Source organism: Anolis carolinensis, chromosome 1, assembly GCF_035594765.1.
Source record: "Anolis carolinensis isolate JA03-04 chromosome 1, rAnoCar3.1.pri, whole genome shotgun sequence".
NCBI classification, from domain to species: domain Eukaryota; kingdom Metazoa; phylum Chordata; class Lepidosauria; order Squamata; family Dactyloidae; genus Anolis; species Anolis carolinensis.
The window spans coordinates 204,902,758-204,918,230 of record NC_085841.1 but is presented as its reverse complement, the minus strand read 5'-3'; the positions used below and the strand labels follow the sequence as shown (position 1 = coordinate 204,918,230).

The 15,473-nt window shown below is 41.1% G+C and overlaps 1 protein-coding gene across 2 annotated transcripts in view; it reads right to left on the bottom strand.

Moving 5' to 3' along the window:
• Positions 1 to 8,725, bottom strand: part of ccdc150 (coiled-coil domain containing 150) — a 56,080-nt gene extending 47,355 nt beyond the window's left edge. For both annotated transcript variants that reach the window (XM_008117271.3, XM_062969137.1), the window contains exons 1-5: positions 8,584 to 8,725; positions 3,891 to 4,061; positions 2,880 to 3,100; positions 1,215 to 1,393; positions 43 to 111 (exon numbers count right to left, since the gene is read on the bottom strand). In XM_008117271.3, the coding sequence (XP_008115478.1) occupies positions 43 to 111; positions 1,215 to 1,393; positions 2,880 to 3,100; positions 3,891 to 4,036 (615 nt within the window). In that variant the 5' untranslated portion in view covers positions 4,037 to 4,061; positions 8,584 to 8,725. The remainder of the gene's footprint in view (positions 1 to 42; positions 112 to 1,214; positions 1,394 to 2,879; positions 3,101 to 3,890; positions 4,062 to 8,583) is intronic.
• Positions 8,726 to 15,473: the final 6,748 nt, after the last annotated feature.

Below are 15,473 nucleotides of genomic sequence, written 5' to 3'. Positions count from 1 at the left end.
ATCTTTGTTTCTCTCCCTCTCTTATTTAACAGCTACATTTACCTCTTGCAGTTTGTGCTCCATCTTCTTTTTTGTTGCTCTCAATTCATCTGAAGCAATGGTTACATCCCTCTGTAAAGTTGAGAACACCATACAATTCTTCAAACATCTATATCATAAGGTGTATGTATTTTTTTCAAAGTTGGACTTCCTCTATAGCTCGTTCTTACTGCATTTGGATGGATGAAGGACTTGAATGATGGATAAAACAGTCAGTTTCTGTGTGTCCACTTTTTAAAATCATAATTCCTGCCACTATTCATTACAGAGACTGGGTGGTTATGACTGAGGAACAACTTCTTTTTGTCCTCTTCCCCCAGTTTTACGATTTAAAAATTGTAAATTGAGTGGTTGGCCTGTGAGTTCCCTTCAATACGTGTGAAATTACCTAGGTGATCTGTTAAGAATGAAGAATTTGGATAGGAATGGGAACAAAGTGTTTAAAGGGGAATAGAGCTAAACAAAAGGGGATCTGGGACAACGTTGAGAGGCACAGAAGTGGAAATCAACAATTTTGTTGAACAGATCAGGATTGGGTGGGATAACACAGATCTTGTTCAATCTACCACTAAGTAAAAGCTCTGTTGAGTTTCACAAAACTACAGCTTTCCTGACAGATGGATGCTCAGCCTCTGCTTAGATACCTGCAGTAAAAGAACTCCCACTCCTACCCCCACATGCTGAGAAGTGGGAACAGATTTAAATATTCCATTTAATTAGCTGTAGAAAGAAAAGACAGGCTGCTTTCACAATGAACCACTGAAACCTCACAATCACAACACTATGGCACCTATACTGCCATATAATATATATTATCAAAGCAGATAATCCACATTGTCTGATTCGAACTGTATTATATGAGTCTACATTGCCATATAATCCAGTTCAAAGAAGATAATTTGGATTACATGGCAGTGTAGAAGGGGCCTAGAAAGACTACTGCAGTCTACAATGCCCCTTCCCTGGTTTCCTTTCACCAGCAAGCAAATACATTCCTAACCAAGTAATCTTTTAACATGCAAATATGATTTTTAATGTATGTGTGATTTTAAATGCTTCCATACTTCTTTGTCTGCTTTTCATTGTTTTAAAATTTATCATGAGTATTTATCGTAACTATCGTGAGCTGAAATGTAAGATTTCTAGGCCCTTTTACAATGGTACAACATCAGTACCTTTGTAGCAGTTGCAATCTCCAGAGCGGCTCGCAGCCTTTCCACCCGATCCCTGGCTTTTGATTCCTCTTCCCTGGACTCCTGGAGTTGCTGGCATAACATTCGCCCCTCTTCTTGCAGCACTTTTAGTTCTCCCATGTGCTCCTCCTGAATCATCTTCATGCGCTGTTCTAAATTAGCTGGAAGAGCATATTGGGGAAAACCAAAGCACATTGGTACAGGCACTTTCCAAACTTCTGTCAACTTCTGATCTCTCCTCTGAACTAAAATGCCAGGCATTCTTCACTTACATTAGAAAATACTAGCTGTGCCCGGCCACGAGTTGCTGTGGCGAAGTATGGTGGTATGGGAAATAAAGTATTGAGGAATTGTATATTGTATATTGATAATCTTATATTATCTGCTTAGAACTGGATTATATGAGGCCCCTTCTTCACAGCTGTATAAAATGCACACTGAAGTGGATTATATGGCAGTGTGGAGTCAAGATAATCCAGTGCAAAGCAGATAATATAAGATTATAAATGGGTCATATAGCTGAGTGGAAGGGCCTTGAGTCTACACTGCCATATAATCCAGTGCAAATTAGATAATCTGTGGAAGAAGCCTAAGTGAGGCCTAAATCTGCCTGTCCCCTAACTGAACCCTGGCTGTCCCTTGGCTGAGTTGGTTGCTAGGAGACCAAGTGGGCAGAGATTAGCCCTCTAAACTGGCAGCAATTGGATAAAAACAATTTTTCCTCTCCCTCTAATTAGGACTTTATTTTTTTTTCTTTTTGTTGTATCAACCTAGAGGCATGGATGATGGGTTGTGTTGTCAAATTTCGAGGTTGGGGGGCCTAGTTTTGTTGTTTTGTGGGTCGCCGTGATGCCATCACTCATTTATATATATAGATTTAGAGAAGCATAGAAAGTATGGCCCAGGAGCTGCCTCTGGATCTCAAGGCAGCTCCTGCCCAACCCAAATCAGAAATTATTATGTCTGTCAAAAGAGAGAGGGAGAGAACAGCTTCCCCTATCACCCCTATCACTCCCCAGGATTAGCAATTCACCTTTTCAAATTTATCCTCTCAAAAGCACACTGTTCAAAACCGGAAGCAAACCTACAACCAAGTTTGTGTAGGGAGCATTTTACTGTCTGTTCCTGAGAACTATGGAAAGTCTCGGGGTAGAATAGTTGCCTCTAGACTAAACTGCTTTCAAATCTCTGGTTTGAAATGTGAAATACATTATGCCTTGCTCTTTGACGAGCCAACCCTATTGGTCTCCAAAGCAGACTTATTTGGACTCATTCCCTGGTTAGAGAATAAGGAGGAAAAGTGTCATATCATGATTAGAGTGGTGACTGTGATCCAAACGCTATTCCCAATTAACTTTACGCATCTGCAACCTTTTCCCTTTCATATTAGGCATAGATGTAGCAAAAGTACCTTTCCCTGGAATAGTCAGCCTATTGAACCACTGATTCTGCTTTCTCTATGCATAGCAGGTGTGGACTTCTACTATTGGTGGATTAATTCATTTGCTTTGGCCTTGAGATGCTCATTTAGGCCACATTTCCTGGGAACTACTCCTAAAGGCAATGTAGTAGAGAGACTACAGAAAGACTTGTGCTGAAGGAAGGGAGTAAATAAGCGAGTCTTATAGTTTCCCCATCCTACAGTACCTGCATGCTTTGGATTCAGCTCCTTTTCTGTCTGCAGTCGGAACATGTTCAGTTTCAGGGTCTGCACAACGCTCTCAAGCCGGCACATCCGGTTCACTAGAGTCTCACAGGTTCGCCACAAAGTGTCATTGGTTCCACCAAAGACCGTTTGGGCACAGATAGGGCTGATGAACTGATGACCTTCAGGTTTCTCCAAGAGCTTTGAAGGGAAATTTTCCACACTAGAAGAACCAAAGGGGGATAAATGCCTATTTTGAATCTACATGCCCTTGATCTTAGGCTTATGGCAGAAATTTCTCACCCATTTAGTCTGAAAGGTACTACAAGATACAGGAATATCCTTGATCTTAATTTACCTCCTCACAGCTCCAATGGGGCAGAACCTGCCTCTCAGTCTAAATGGACTGGAGATGCTTATCTTTCTTTTCCTCCAATAGAAACTAACATATATAATTCAGTGGGTTGTTGTGAGTTTTCCGAGCTGTATGGCCATGTTCCGAAAGCATTCTTTCCTGACGTTTCACCTGCATCTATGGCAGGCATCCTCAGAGGCAATGATGTATGTTGGAAAATAGGCAAGTTGGGTTTCTATGTCAGTGGAATGTTCAGGGTGGGAGAAACTCTTGTCTGTTTGAGACAGGTGTGAAAATGTTAATTTTTAAAATAATATGTCTTTTACAAACAGCAGTTTTTCAGGCATTTTGTCTTCAGCTCTATTCACTATATTTACAAAAAACCGAATCACTTCAAAATGTTACACTATTCATTCAGAAGATTGGACAAATTTGCCAGATTAAATTAGAACAGGTATCTTAATAACCTGAATACTGATAAGAGAGACCAATATAGAAATTTGGAAATAAGAGAGAATGTAAAACAATAAAAATACAAGATTAGGGCTCCAATTCTCTATGCTCATTTCTGATCATAAGACCTACTAATCACAGTGGAACATACTTTTGAGTGAACACCTATATAAGACTGTGCTGCAAAACATTTAATCCATTGTACCTTTGCTCCTTCACATCCAGGGTCCGTAGATCCTTCAGAAGTTCGTTTGTCTGTTCTTCAACAACTCTCATTCTCTGATTCAGGACCACAAAGGTTTCTGGAGCTGTAGAATTGATACTCACAGGGGAAATGATTGGCCTTGCCATAACCGTCTCAGCATCCAGCAATTAACTGCAAATAAAATCAATTCATAGGTATCTAGCAATCATGAGAGACCTTACAACATGTTGATAAGCCAATGAAGGAAATTCTACAGCTATAAGAACAGGGATGCAATAGTAGCAAGGGTGAGCAAATAAGGGTACTTCCCACTTCAATTATGTTTCCTTTCAATTCTGAACTCTTGAACTATGCATTCATTTAAAATCTCAGTTTAAATAGTGTCAATCCCAGCTCCTGTAATTCAGAGAGACCTGTGGATCCCTATGTGACATGTTTCCATGCATTTCAGGCCTATTTTAATATACTGAACGTATTCCTAAAACCATTCAACATTACACCTCATTCTGATCATTTGTTATTGTGTGCCTTCAAGTTGTTTCCGACATATGGTGACCTTAAGACAAACCTACCACAGGGTTTTCTTGGCTAGACTGGTTGAGAGAAGTTGCTTTTGCCTCCTTCTCAGGATGGGAGAGTGTGATTTGCCTAAAGTCATTCAATGCATTTCCATGGCTGAGCAGGAATTTGATGTCTGGTCGTCAAGAGTCCTAGGGCACATCTTCACTGTAGAGTTAATGCAGTTTGATACTTTAAGTGCCATGGTGGAATGCTACAGACCCATGGGAGTTATAGGTGGTGAAGTATCAGCCTACTTTGACAGTGAAAACTAAATACTCTGTATAACTGTAACTCCCATGATGCCATAGTATTGAGCCAGGACAGTTAAAGCGGTGTCAGCATGTATTCTGAAGTGTAGATGCACCTTCAGCCTAATACTCAAGCCACTCCACCATGCAAGCTCTCACACTCTCCAAAAATAATCAGAATGGATGTAGCCAATTTCATATAAAGATTTTAAAAATCTAGACATCATAAAGAGAAGCAATGCTGCTAATTACTTATCCTTGAAAATGCAAATAGATTACAGAAAAGACAAAGATGGCATAGAGAACCAGTCTCCTGTTGTATGGTTTGCTGTCCAGGGCTGCATTCAACAGCAGCTGTCAGAAATGGCACAGATCCATTATGAATCTGCACACAGTATTCCAAATACCGCCTTATAAACACTGAGAGGTGCAAGTTTTGATAAAAACAGAATGTAGATCAGTGATATAATAGAGTTATATAAGTGTTACATCATGAAAACATGGTAGAGTTCAGAAATTGCCAAAATATAACATTGGAAAAGTAACCCTGTATCCCTTACTTCAATCACCAATTTTATCTAATGATGGCGAATTCTTTTTCATCAAAGAAAATTGTCCAGCTTCATCATTTTTTCATAGTTAAGATGGCACATACAATTTTATTCAGAAGCCAATATTTCAGTGAAATATAATGGAATTAAACTAAAGCAATGTTGAGTAGAACAAAACTTTTCAAATTCTTTCCAAGTGATCCTGCAGATGATGACATATCAATGCTGTGATCCCAGGACTTTTACAAAATATCATTCACCCAGATTTGTATTTTGGTTTAAATGTTTTAAAATTATACAGTCATCAAAGAAGAGCTTACATTTACTTTCAGTGAATATCTCCCCAGCTGGTGACATTAGACATTTTGAAAGAATGACATCAAAGCAAAATTGTGGTCGTTTTCAAAGAAATTATGACAACTATAGATGAAAGAGAGCAATCGAATCATGCTATTGAACCAAGACCAATGCCAAATAGGGCTGATAAACTTTTGGTTGCAAACATGAAAGCAATATTATCTGAGCTGTAAAGGGCAATCTTTAAACAGAAGTCATTTCAGTTCAGCTAATACAGTGGTTCCCAACCTTTGGGCCTCCAGGTGTTTTGGACTTCAGCACCCACAGTTCCTAACAAATGGGTTTTTGTTTTTTTTTCGTGTCAGGAGCAACCGGAGTTGCTTCTGGAGTGAGAGAATTGGCCATCTGCAAGGACGTTGCCCAGGGGACGCCCGGATGTTTTGATGTTTTACCATCCTTGTGGGAGGCTTCTCTCATGTCCCCGCATGGAGCTGGAGCTGATAGAGGGAGCTCATCTGCACTCTCCCCGGGTGGGATTCGAACCTGGCAGCTTTCAGGTCAGCAATCCAACCTTCAAGTTACGAGGCTTTTATCCCCTTGGCCACCGGGGGCTCCCTAACCGCTGGTAAGCTGACTGGAATTTCTGGGAGTTGAAGTCCAAAACATCTGGAGGCCCAAAGGTTGGGAACCACTGAGCTAATGCAATGAAATGTGCAATGCCGACTCCAATTGATGAAAGTAAATCATAGAAAACCTGGACTTGAATGTCAGCAGGGCCATAGTCAGAGGGGGAGGGGGCATTCAAGGGTTAATCAATTTATAAGTAAACCAGGTTTTTTTTAACCTGACACATTTGGGGAGGGGAGGTTCGACTTTTAAACTCCCCTTTGGCTACAGTCCTGAATGTCAGTAAGCAAACTGGATTTAAACACAAAAAAAGAGGTGTTCAGACTCAGTGAAAGAGAAGGTCAGGGAGCAGCAACTCAGGTTCCTTTAACACAGTCATATAAAATCCAGATTATCTGCGTTGAACTGGATTATATAGCAGTGTAGACTCATTTAATCCAGCTCAAAGCAGATAATGTGGATTCTCTGCTTTGATAATCTGGATTATATGGCAGTGTAGAAGGAGCCTCAGACTGGATCTGTACTATAGTTAATCCAGTATTTGATTCCAGAATACCTGGTTTGAATTGGATTATATGAGTCTACTACACTACCATATAAGGCAGTCCTCAAGTTACGAACAAGATAGTTTTGAAGGTTTGTTCTTAAATTTAATTTGTATGTAAATCGGAACAGGGAAGGGTGGTGTTTGTTTTTCTGTCTGTGCCCGTTCAGAAGATTTCACTTCATTTTCTGTCCCTGTGATAATTGGATTTTGAAAATTTGTCATGGAAACAAGGATTGGTGATAAAGCTCCAGTGGAGACACTTTTTCCCCATGATAATTCTTCCACGAATGAATTTTCCTTCCTAGGGATAGATTTCCTCTTTCTTTGTGTTGTCTCATTCCTGTACTTAACTAGGAGTTGTATGTAACGTTCTGGATTATCCAACGCATTTTTGTAGTCAATGTTTTCAAAACATCGTGATATTTTGGTGCTAAATTCGTAAATACAGTAATTACTACATAGCATTACAGTGTATTGAACTACTTTTTCTGTCAAATTTGTTGTATAACATGATGTTTTGGTGCTTAATTTGTAAAATCATAATGTAATTTGATGTTTAATAGGCTTTTCCTTAATTCCTCCTTATCATCCAGTGTATTCACTTATCCAATGTTCTGCCGGCCCGTTTATGTTGGATAAGTGAGACTCTACTGTATGTTATTTCCATCGAAGTCTACTTCATTTTTGTCTCTTCAGTTCATAATATGAAACAAGTTGTTTTATGGGAGAGTATCTTTTTGGGCAATGAAAATAAAAACACTTCTAAAGCAATACTGTTTTTATGCACTGGCAAATCTGTTTTTCCTGACAGATCAGAGATGGCTGGTTATTCAGTCTAACAACTGAAACCATTGCCTAGCATAATTATATTTGGTTGTATACTACAAGAGGAGATTCTGCTCTCTAACGGGTTTCTTGGCTCTTCCCTGAAAGGCTATGTTCTCTAATGATAGCCCAGTTCAAAGTAGATCATTTGGTTTCAGAAACTCCAGTCTGCAGTGTAGATGCACTCAGAGGCCCCTTCCACACAGCTGAAGAAAATCCCACATTTTCTGCTTTGAACTGGACTATATGGCAGTGTAGACTCAAGGCCCTTCCACACAGCCCTATATCCCAGAATATCAAGGCAGAAAATCTCACAATATCTGCTTGGAATTGGATTATCTGAGGGCCCTTCCACACAGCCCTATATCCCAGAATATCAAAGCAGAAAATCCCACATTATCTGAGTGTAGAGTCAGATAACCTACCTAGTTCAAAGTAGATATTGTGGGATTTTCTGCCTTGATATTCTGGGTCATAGGGCTGTGTGGAAGGGCCCCAAGTCCACGCTGCCATATATTCCAGTTCAAAGCAGAAAAAGGATATTATTCAACTGTGTGGAAAAGACCTCAGATAATCCAGTTCAAAGCAGATACTGTGGGATTTACTGCCTTGATAATTCTGGGTTATATGACCGTATATGCCTCAAGGCCCCTTCTATACTGCCATATAAAATCCAGATTTGCTTTGAACTGGACTATATGGCAGTGCAGACTCACATAATCCAGTTCAAAGCAGATAATGTGGATTCTCTGTTTTGATAATGTGGATTATATGGCAGTGTAGAAGGAGCCTCAGTCTTGAGCCTGGATGCAACTGTTAGGGCTCAATGCTCTGAAATCATGGACATTGTAATTCCACCAGCTCTTGGGCCTTCTCTGCTAGAGTGCGGGTGCCTCACCGAACTACAATTCCCAGGATCCTATAGCATTGAGTCATGGCAGTTCAACTGCACTGCTTCTACTTGCACACACACAGGGCCCACACTTTGAACACAGAGAACTATCATTGCCGACCTCTCACAGCAGAGCCCGCTTTACCTCCAGAGCAGCCAACCGTGGGCAGGAAAAATCTCTCAACCAGCAAGTCTCCGCGGCCTTGTTTCCATGGAGCTCTCTCCCAGCTTCAAAACGACCCGCCTCTCCAGGAGGCTCCCCGGGCGCATGCGCGTACCTGCGCGCGCCTCCTTCCAAGTCCCGGCCATCAAGGACAACACGACGCATGCGCGGCGATGCAGAAAAGCACTCTGGTCGATGTAGTTCCTCGAGCCTGTTGACGGCTGGGTTTAATGCTGTGTCTTCTGGGCCAGTAGAATTGCTAGGCTGCTGGATTTTATGTCGCTTTTTACCCTTTCTGATTCAAAGCTTCTATGTTCATGGAAGGCTTATTTGACCCTGACCCCAACAGCCATCTATGGGCCCTTCCACACAGCCATATAACTCAGAACATCAAGGCAGAAAATCCCAAAATATCTGCTTTGAACTGGGGCCCTTCCAGACAGGCCCTGTATCCCAGGATCTGCTCCAAGGTTTTCTGCTTTGAACTGGATTATGTGAGTCTGCACTGCCGGATAATCTGGGATAAATAGAAAACATGGGATCAGATCCTGGGAAATTGGGCCTGTCTGGAAGGACACTGAGTCCACACTGCCATATATTCCAGTTCAAAACAGATAATGTGGGATTTTCTTCAGATGTGTGGAAGGAGCCCCGGTGGCGAAGTGTATTAAAGCACTGAGCTGGAAACGGAAAGGTCCCAGGTTCAAACCCCGGGAGCGGCGGGAGCGGCCGCTGTTAGCTCCAGCTCCTGCCAACCTAGCGGTTCGAAAACATGCCAATGTGAGTAGATCTATAGGTACCACTCCGGCGGGAAGGTAACGGCGCTCCATGCAGTCATGCCGGCCACATGACCTTGGAGGTGTCTACAGACAACGCCGGCTCTTCGGTTTAGAAATTGAGATGAGCACCAACCCCTAGAGTCAGACATGACTGGACTTAACATCAGGGGAAACCTTTACCTTTACCTACACTGCAGAATTAATGGAGTTTGTGGCCCCTTCCACAAAATCCCATATTATCTGCTTTGAACTGGAGAATATAGCAGTGTGGACTCAGATAACCCAGTTCAAAGCAGATATTGCCTTGATAATTTGGATTATCCATGAAGAATGGCGTAGTAGTGGATTGTGGCATTTGTAGTAGGCTGCATGCAAGGAATTATGGTGATAAAGGGCCTTTCCACACAGACGTATAACCTAGAATATCAAGGCAAAAAATCCCACAATATCTGCTTTGAACTGTGTTATCTGAGTCCACACTGCCATATATTCCAGTTCAAAGAAGAAAGTGTGGGATTTTATTCAGTTGTGTGGAAGGGGCCAAGGATATATGGTCAAAAGGAAAAAGGTATAGTTTAGCGAATACGGAGACTCTTGGTTGAACCGGGACACCTAGAGACATGGGAATTGGTGGGGGTGCTCAGGGGTCCAGGGGGAAGCAGGGGACAAAGATATGGGAGATCCACGGTTGGGCAAGTGTGTGTGTGGTTACAGGGGCAAGGGTGGGATGCATGTAACGGGAGGCAGGAAGGAGTCCTTGTGTTATTGAAGGGGCAAGGATGTAAAAGATGTAAAAATACTCCTCTCAATCCAAAGCCAAAAGCAGGAGACCCCTTTTCTGTGAAGAGGACGAGGAAAAACACCACAAAAGTTGGATCTTCAAACTGCAAAAGAACTATTTATTGTGTGGCCATAGCAATGAGACAAAACATGCATACATGCAATCAAAGGATTTGTCCGAATTTCCAAAATGGTTGCAAGGGTTTTATCACCTCCACAGAAATTAGCAAGCATATCCTTATTGGCTTACAAAGATCATTTACCCCATTTGTCTAATGTTGTCTACGTCACAAGCATCTTAACCATCATGCAATCCCATTGGTTTTCTATGCTGTAACAACATGTAATTCTTTAGACAATGGTGCTTTCATGTTATTGACCCTGACTTGTTGCAAGTATATGTTCGAAACGGTATGGGAACCGGTTCTGACTTGATGTATTGTTATTATTTGAAAGTAACTTCTTTTCTCTGGAACAACTCTTTTCCCAAACATCAGCATTTTCTCTCAAGTGTAGGCCTTCCTCAAACATAGACCTTTTGCAACTTAGGTCAATCAAAACATATTGTGATCGAGGTGACCACCCCCCCCCCCAAGACTTTGTAAAAGATAGTTCAAAAATCAAGACTTTATGTTCTATATTCCATATATTTATAGTAGAAGGTGATTGAGACTTTTTACTGGAGTTTACTGTGGTTTACTAGAACTCTCTGTACAAAAGGTGTTTGACCTTTTAGCCTGAGGCAAGAGATAACAACTTCATGAATTGTAAAATCATGCTGCTAAAGCTCCACTTTTATGAATTTCCATTTTCAATTGTTTATATCATTCATGATTCCCCTTTATGCAATGTAACTCACTTTTATGGATTCTCCCTTATTTCCATGAAATCTATCTATCTGCCTATATGTATTTGTACTCTTTGGGATCCCCGGAAAATATGTATTTTTCCCAGCATGGTTTATATTCCAACTTTATTTTATTTTTCATTTTATTTCATATAATTGTCAAATCATGAAATCAAATAGGAAATATTTTGAACTCAACCTGAACCCCAGAACTTATCCCATTTCCTATGACCCAGGCTTCCTTTCCCAAAAACAAAAGGATAATCTGCCACCGCTAAATCCAATCAAATTCAAATTGCATGGACAATATAGGGCTTGAGTCGCCGAATTTGGAGTTTGCTGACCTAAAGGTGATTCGCCCCAAGGCAAACATTGTCATATCTCACCCAAAGGAAAAACCAGGACACCTCAGGAAAGCGCCCTGCAGAGCCTGTCAATATGGCTCATCACCACCCATCTTTGCTTCCATCTCTGACACCCCAAGGCATATCTAAAATCTGTATACGTGACAGAAACCCGGACACCCTTGATTGCTGCCATTAATAAATTAAGCACCCTTTAGAAATCGGTCTAGCAGGACTTAATCCGCTAGTTCCTGTCCCGTCACCTCATTGTTTCGATAACTCCCGCCTTCTCTTTCCTGATTGGCCCGAGTAGAGACAAAAGGCAGCTTCCTATTGGGCCAACGGAGCAAGACGGGAAACGAAAGCCCGCCTCGTTCAACCTTCTAGCCTATCAACGATCAGATGGGCGGGGAAGCAGGGCGGGAAATTCAAAGGGTTGTCAGACTGAAATTTTGTATAAGTATGGCTTTATTTTGATTGTATGGTACCCTAGTAGACCGAATGATCGCTACTAGAGTCCTCTTCAGCTGAATTGCTCAATAAAGACTCCTTGGCGGATTTTCCTTCAACTTTGGCGGACCTTCTTCATTTCGGCTTCAGGTTGTATTGCGGCTCGTAATTCTCCTTTTGGCTTCGCCAAGGTCCGTTCTCTCAGGACCGGATCGGGTCTCTCCTTAAGGGCCCGATCCCCTAAAACGCGGTCGACAACAATATGGGGCTTATAGTCATTACAAGTATCTTTGAAAATTCTTTTTAAACCCACGTCTCCCTCATTATAAGAGATATGTAGAGCCAGAGTATAGGGCAGGGCTGTATCCTCTCCCCCTACCTATTCAACCAGGAGCCTCCGATGGCCTAGGGGATAAAAGCCTTGTGACTTGAAGGTTGGGTTGCTGACCTGAAGGCTGCCAGGTTCGAATCCCACCCGGGGAGAGCGCGAATGAGCTCCCTCTATCAGCTCCAGCTCCATGCGGGGACATGAGAGAAGCCTCCCACAAGGATGGTCAAAACATCAAAACATCCGGGCGTCCCCTGGGCAACGTCCTTGCAGACGGCCAATTCTCTCACCCCAGAAGCAACGCCGGTTGCTCCTGATACGGGAAAAAAAAACAAACCTATTCAACTTGTATGCAGAACACATTATGCAATGTGTGGGGCTTGATGAATCCAAGGCTGGAGTTAAAATTTCTGGAATAAACATTAACAACCTTAGATATGCAGATGATAAAACTTTGATGGCTGAAAGCAAGCCTTCTAACCAAGGTGAAAGAAGAAAGGCCAAAAGCTGACATCAGATCCCAGGTTATAGGGCAGCATAGATCCAGTCTCAATTAACATAATTAAAGCCAAATGGGTGTATTTCAATCATAATTTATGTAAAAATTCTACGAATTTGGGTAGAGGGCCTGCCTCTTGCCTCCCTTGCATTTAAAAAATAGGCTTTTAGTAATATGATCCACACACTGTAAAACAGTTACAGTAGAGTCTCACTTATCCAACACTTGCTTATCCAACGTTCTGGATTATCCAACGCATTTTTGTAGTCAATGTTTTCAATACTTCATGATATTTTGGTGCTAAATTCGTAAATACAGTAATTACTACATAGCATTACTGTGTATTGAGCTACTTTTTCTGTCAAATTTGTTGTATAACATGATGTTTTGGTGCTTAATTTGTAAAATCATAATCTAATTTGATCTTTCATAGGCTTTTTCTTAATCTCTCCTTATTATCCAACATATTCGCTTACCCAACGTTCTGCCTGCCCGTTTACGTTGGATAAGTGAGACTCTACTGTAGTTTGTTAGTTCCAAAACACAAGTACAGTGATCACAAATTATATGTGTGGACTATAGTTCCACGAATTTCTATACATTCTCACCTTTTACTTTCTCGACTTATAAAGGAAAAGCCATTAGGTTTGGCTTGTGTTGCCTGGAAACGGCTTGTGCTACCCTATCCTAGAGTGTTCCCATATCCTAGAGTGTTCTCTAGTTCCATCGTGCCGTGGCAGACCAGAAAGGAGAAAGGGTTTTGTGACGTGGAAAGCATGAAAGGGACTACATAATATTCGTTCCTTGCAGATAGTGGTCTAAAGCATAAGCACTTAACTATTGTTTAGGATTCTAAGGGCCCATCCAGACAGGGCCCATATTCCAGGCTCTTTCGCATTTTTACGACGCCTCCAGTAAAGGAGAATTAATTTGGGACAAAGCAGGAAAGCCCTGCTTTATCCTGAATTAATTGGATAGCCCATTAGACTTGCCCCTTTGTAAAAGACCCAGGTCTAATGGGCTATGGGCCCTGTATGGACAGACTCACTGGGATTTCCCAGGAGTCTGTCCATACACTCATCTTGCAAATTTAGGGCTCCTGGATCCCTGAGATATTAGATGGACCCTCCCCAACCCTAAAAAAAAGCTCAAAAATAAAAAGTAAACTCACCGGAAGCAATTTGGCTTCTCCTGCCTGAAGGAATATATGAATGATGCCCGGAAATTGGGGGGGGGGGGGAGCAAATCGCTCCTGGCTCCCCCTGTCTTTTTCCATGTCATTGGTATGTTCCTTGGATGGGTTGAATGGCCACATGTCATTCCGATAATATTTGGGATGGCATGTGGACAGACAACGTGTTTTTTCCCTGGCCTGTATGGATTTAAACCCCTTTTTGAGCGAGTTTCTTAAACCTGACCAAAGTGGGTTTAATCTATGTGTGGAACTGGCAAGAGTTACATCTCTTACACTCACTTGGAAAAAACAAAACAAAACCAATCAAAGCCACAAATACTTTTTAATGTATTGAGTTACGAACAATGCATTTAGACAAGGGGTCCCCAAACTAAGGCCTGTGGGCCGGATGCGGCCCTCCAAGGTCATTTACCTGGCTCCTGTCCTAAACTTTAGACTTAGAGTTGGCCTAAGTCCAAAACGATTTGAAGACACACAACAACAGCAATCCTAATTTTAGACTATTTCATCATAGTCCCCCCCCCCCCCAAACAATTTGAGGAACCGTGAAATGGCCACTTAAAAAGTTTGAAGACCCCTATTTTAGACATTAAAAAATTGTTCTTTAGATAGGAGCTGATCAAGAGATATAGATGAGCCACAATGGGGACAGGTTTCTGTGTTAGTGCTGCTGGTGAATTGTATTGGAGTGACCATAATGATAGAATGGCCTCCATTGGTCCTAATCTGAAATTTCTCACTGAGAATGAAGAAGGAACTGTTCAGTTGGAATCCTGAGGCCAGAATCCCCACATAGGTGGCAAAACCATGAGTCTGTTCATAGGGAAGAGTAGGCAAATGAAAATCAATGGGAAATTTACCGTATATACTCGAGAATAAGACGACCCAAATATAAGCTGAGGCACCTAGTTTTACCACAAAAACTGGGAAAACTTATTGACTCGAGTATAAGCCGAGGGTGGGAAATGCAGCAGCTACGGGTCAATTTCAAAAATAAAAATAAATATTAATAAAATTGCATTATTTGAGGCATCAGTAGGTTAAATGTTTTTGAATACAGCAGAGTCTCACTTATCCAACATAAACGGGCCGGCAGATTGTAGGATAAACAAATATGTTGGATAATAAGGAGACATTAAGGAAAAACCTATTAAACATCAGATTAGGTTATGATTTTACAAATTAAGCACCAAAACATCATGTTATACAACAAATTTGACAGAAAAAGTAGTTCAATACGCAGTAATGCTATGTAGTAATTACTGTATTTACGAATTTAGCACCAAAATATCACGATTTATTGAAAACATTGACTACAAAAATGTGTTGGATAATCCAGAACGTTGGATAAGCAAGTGTTGGATAAGTGAGACTCTACTGTATGTGTTTTATTGTAAGCCGCCCTGAGTACCCTGTTGGGTGAGAAGGGCGGGATATAAATATTGTAATAAATGTAATAAATACGGGTCAATTTCAAAAATAAAAAAATAAATATTAATAAAATTGCATTATTTGAGACATCAGTAGGTTAAAATGTTTTTGAATATTTATATAAAACTGTAATTTAAGATCATAATAAGACTTTAATAAGATAAAACTGTCCAACTCTGAATACCTATATACTCAAGTATAAGCTGACCTGAATAGAAG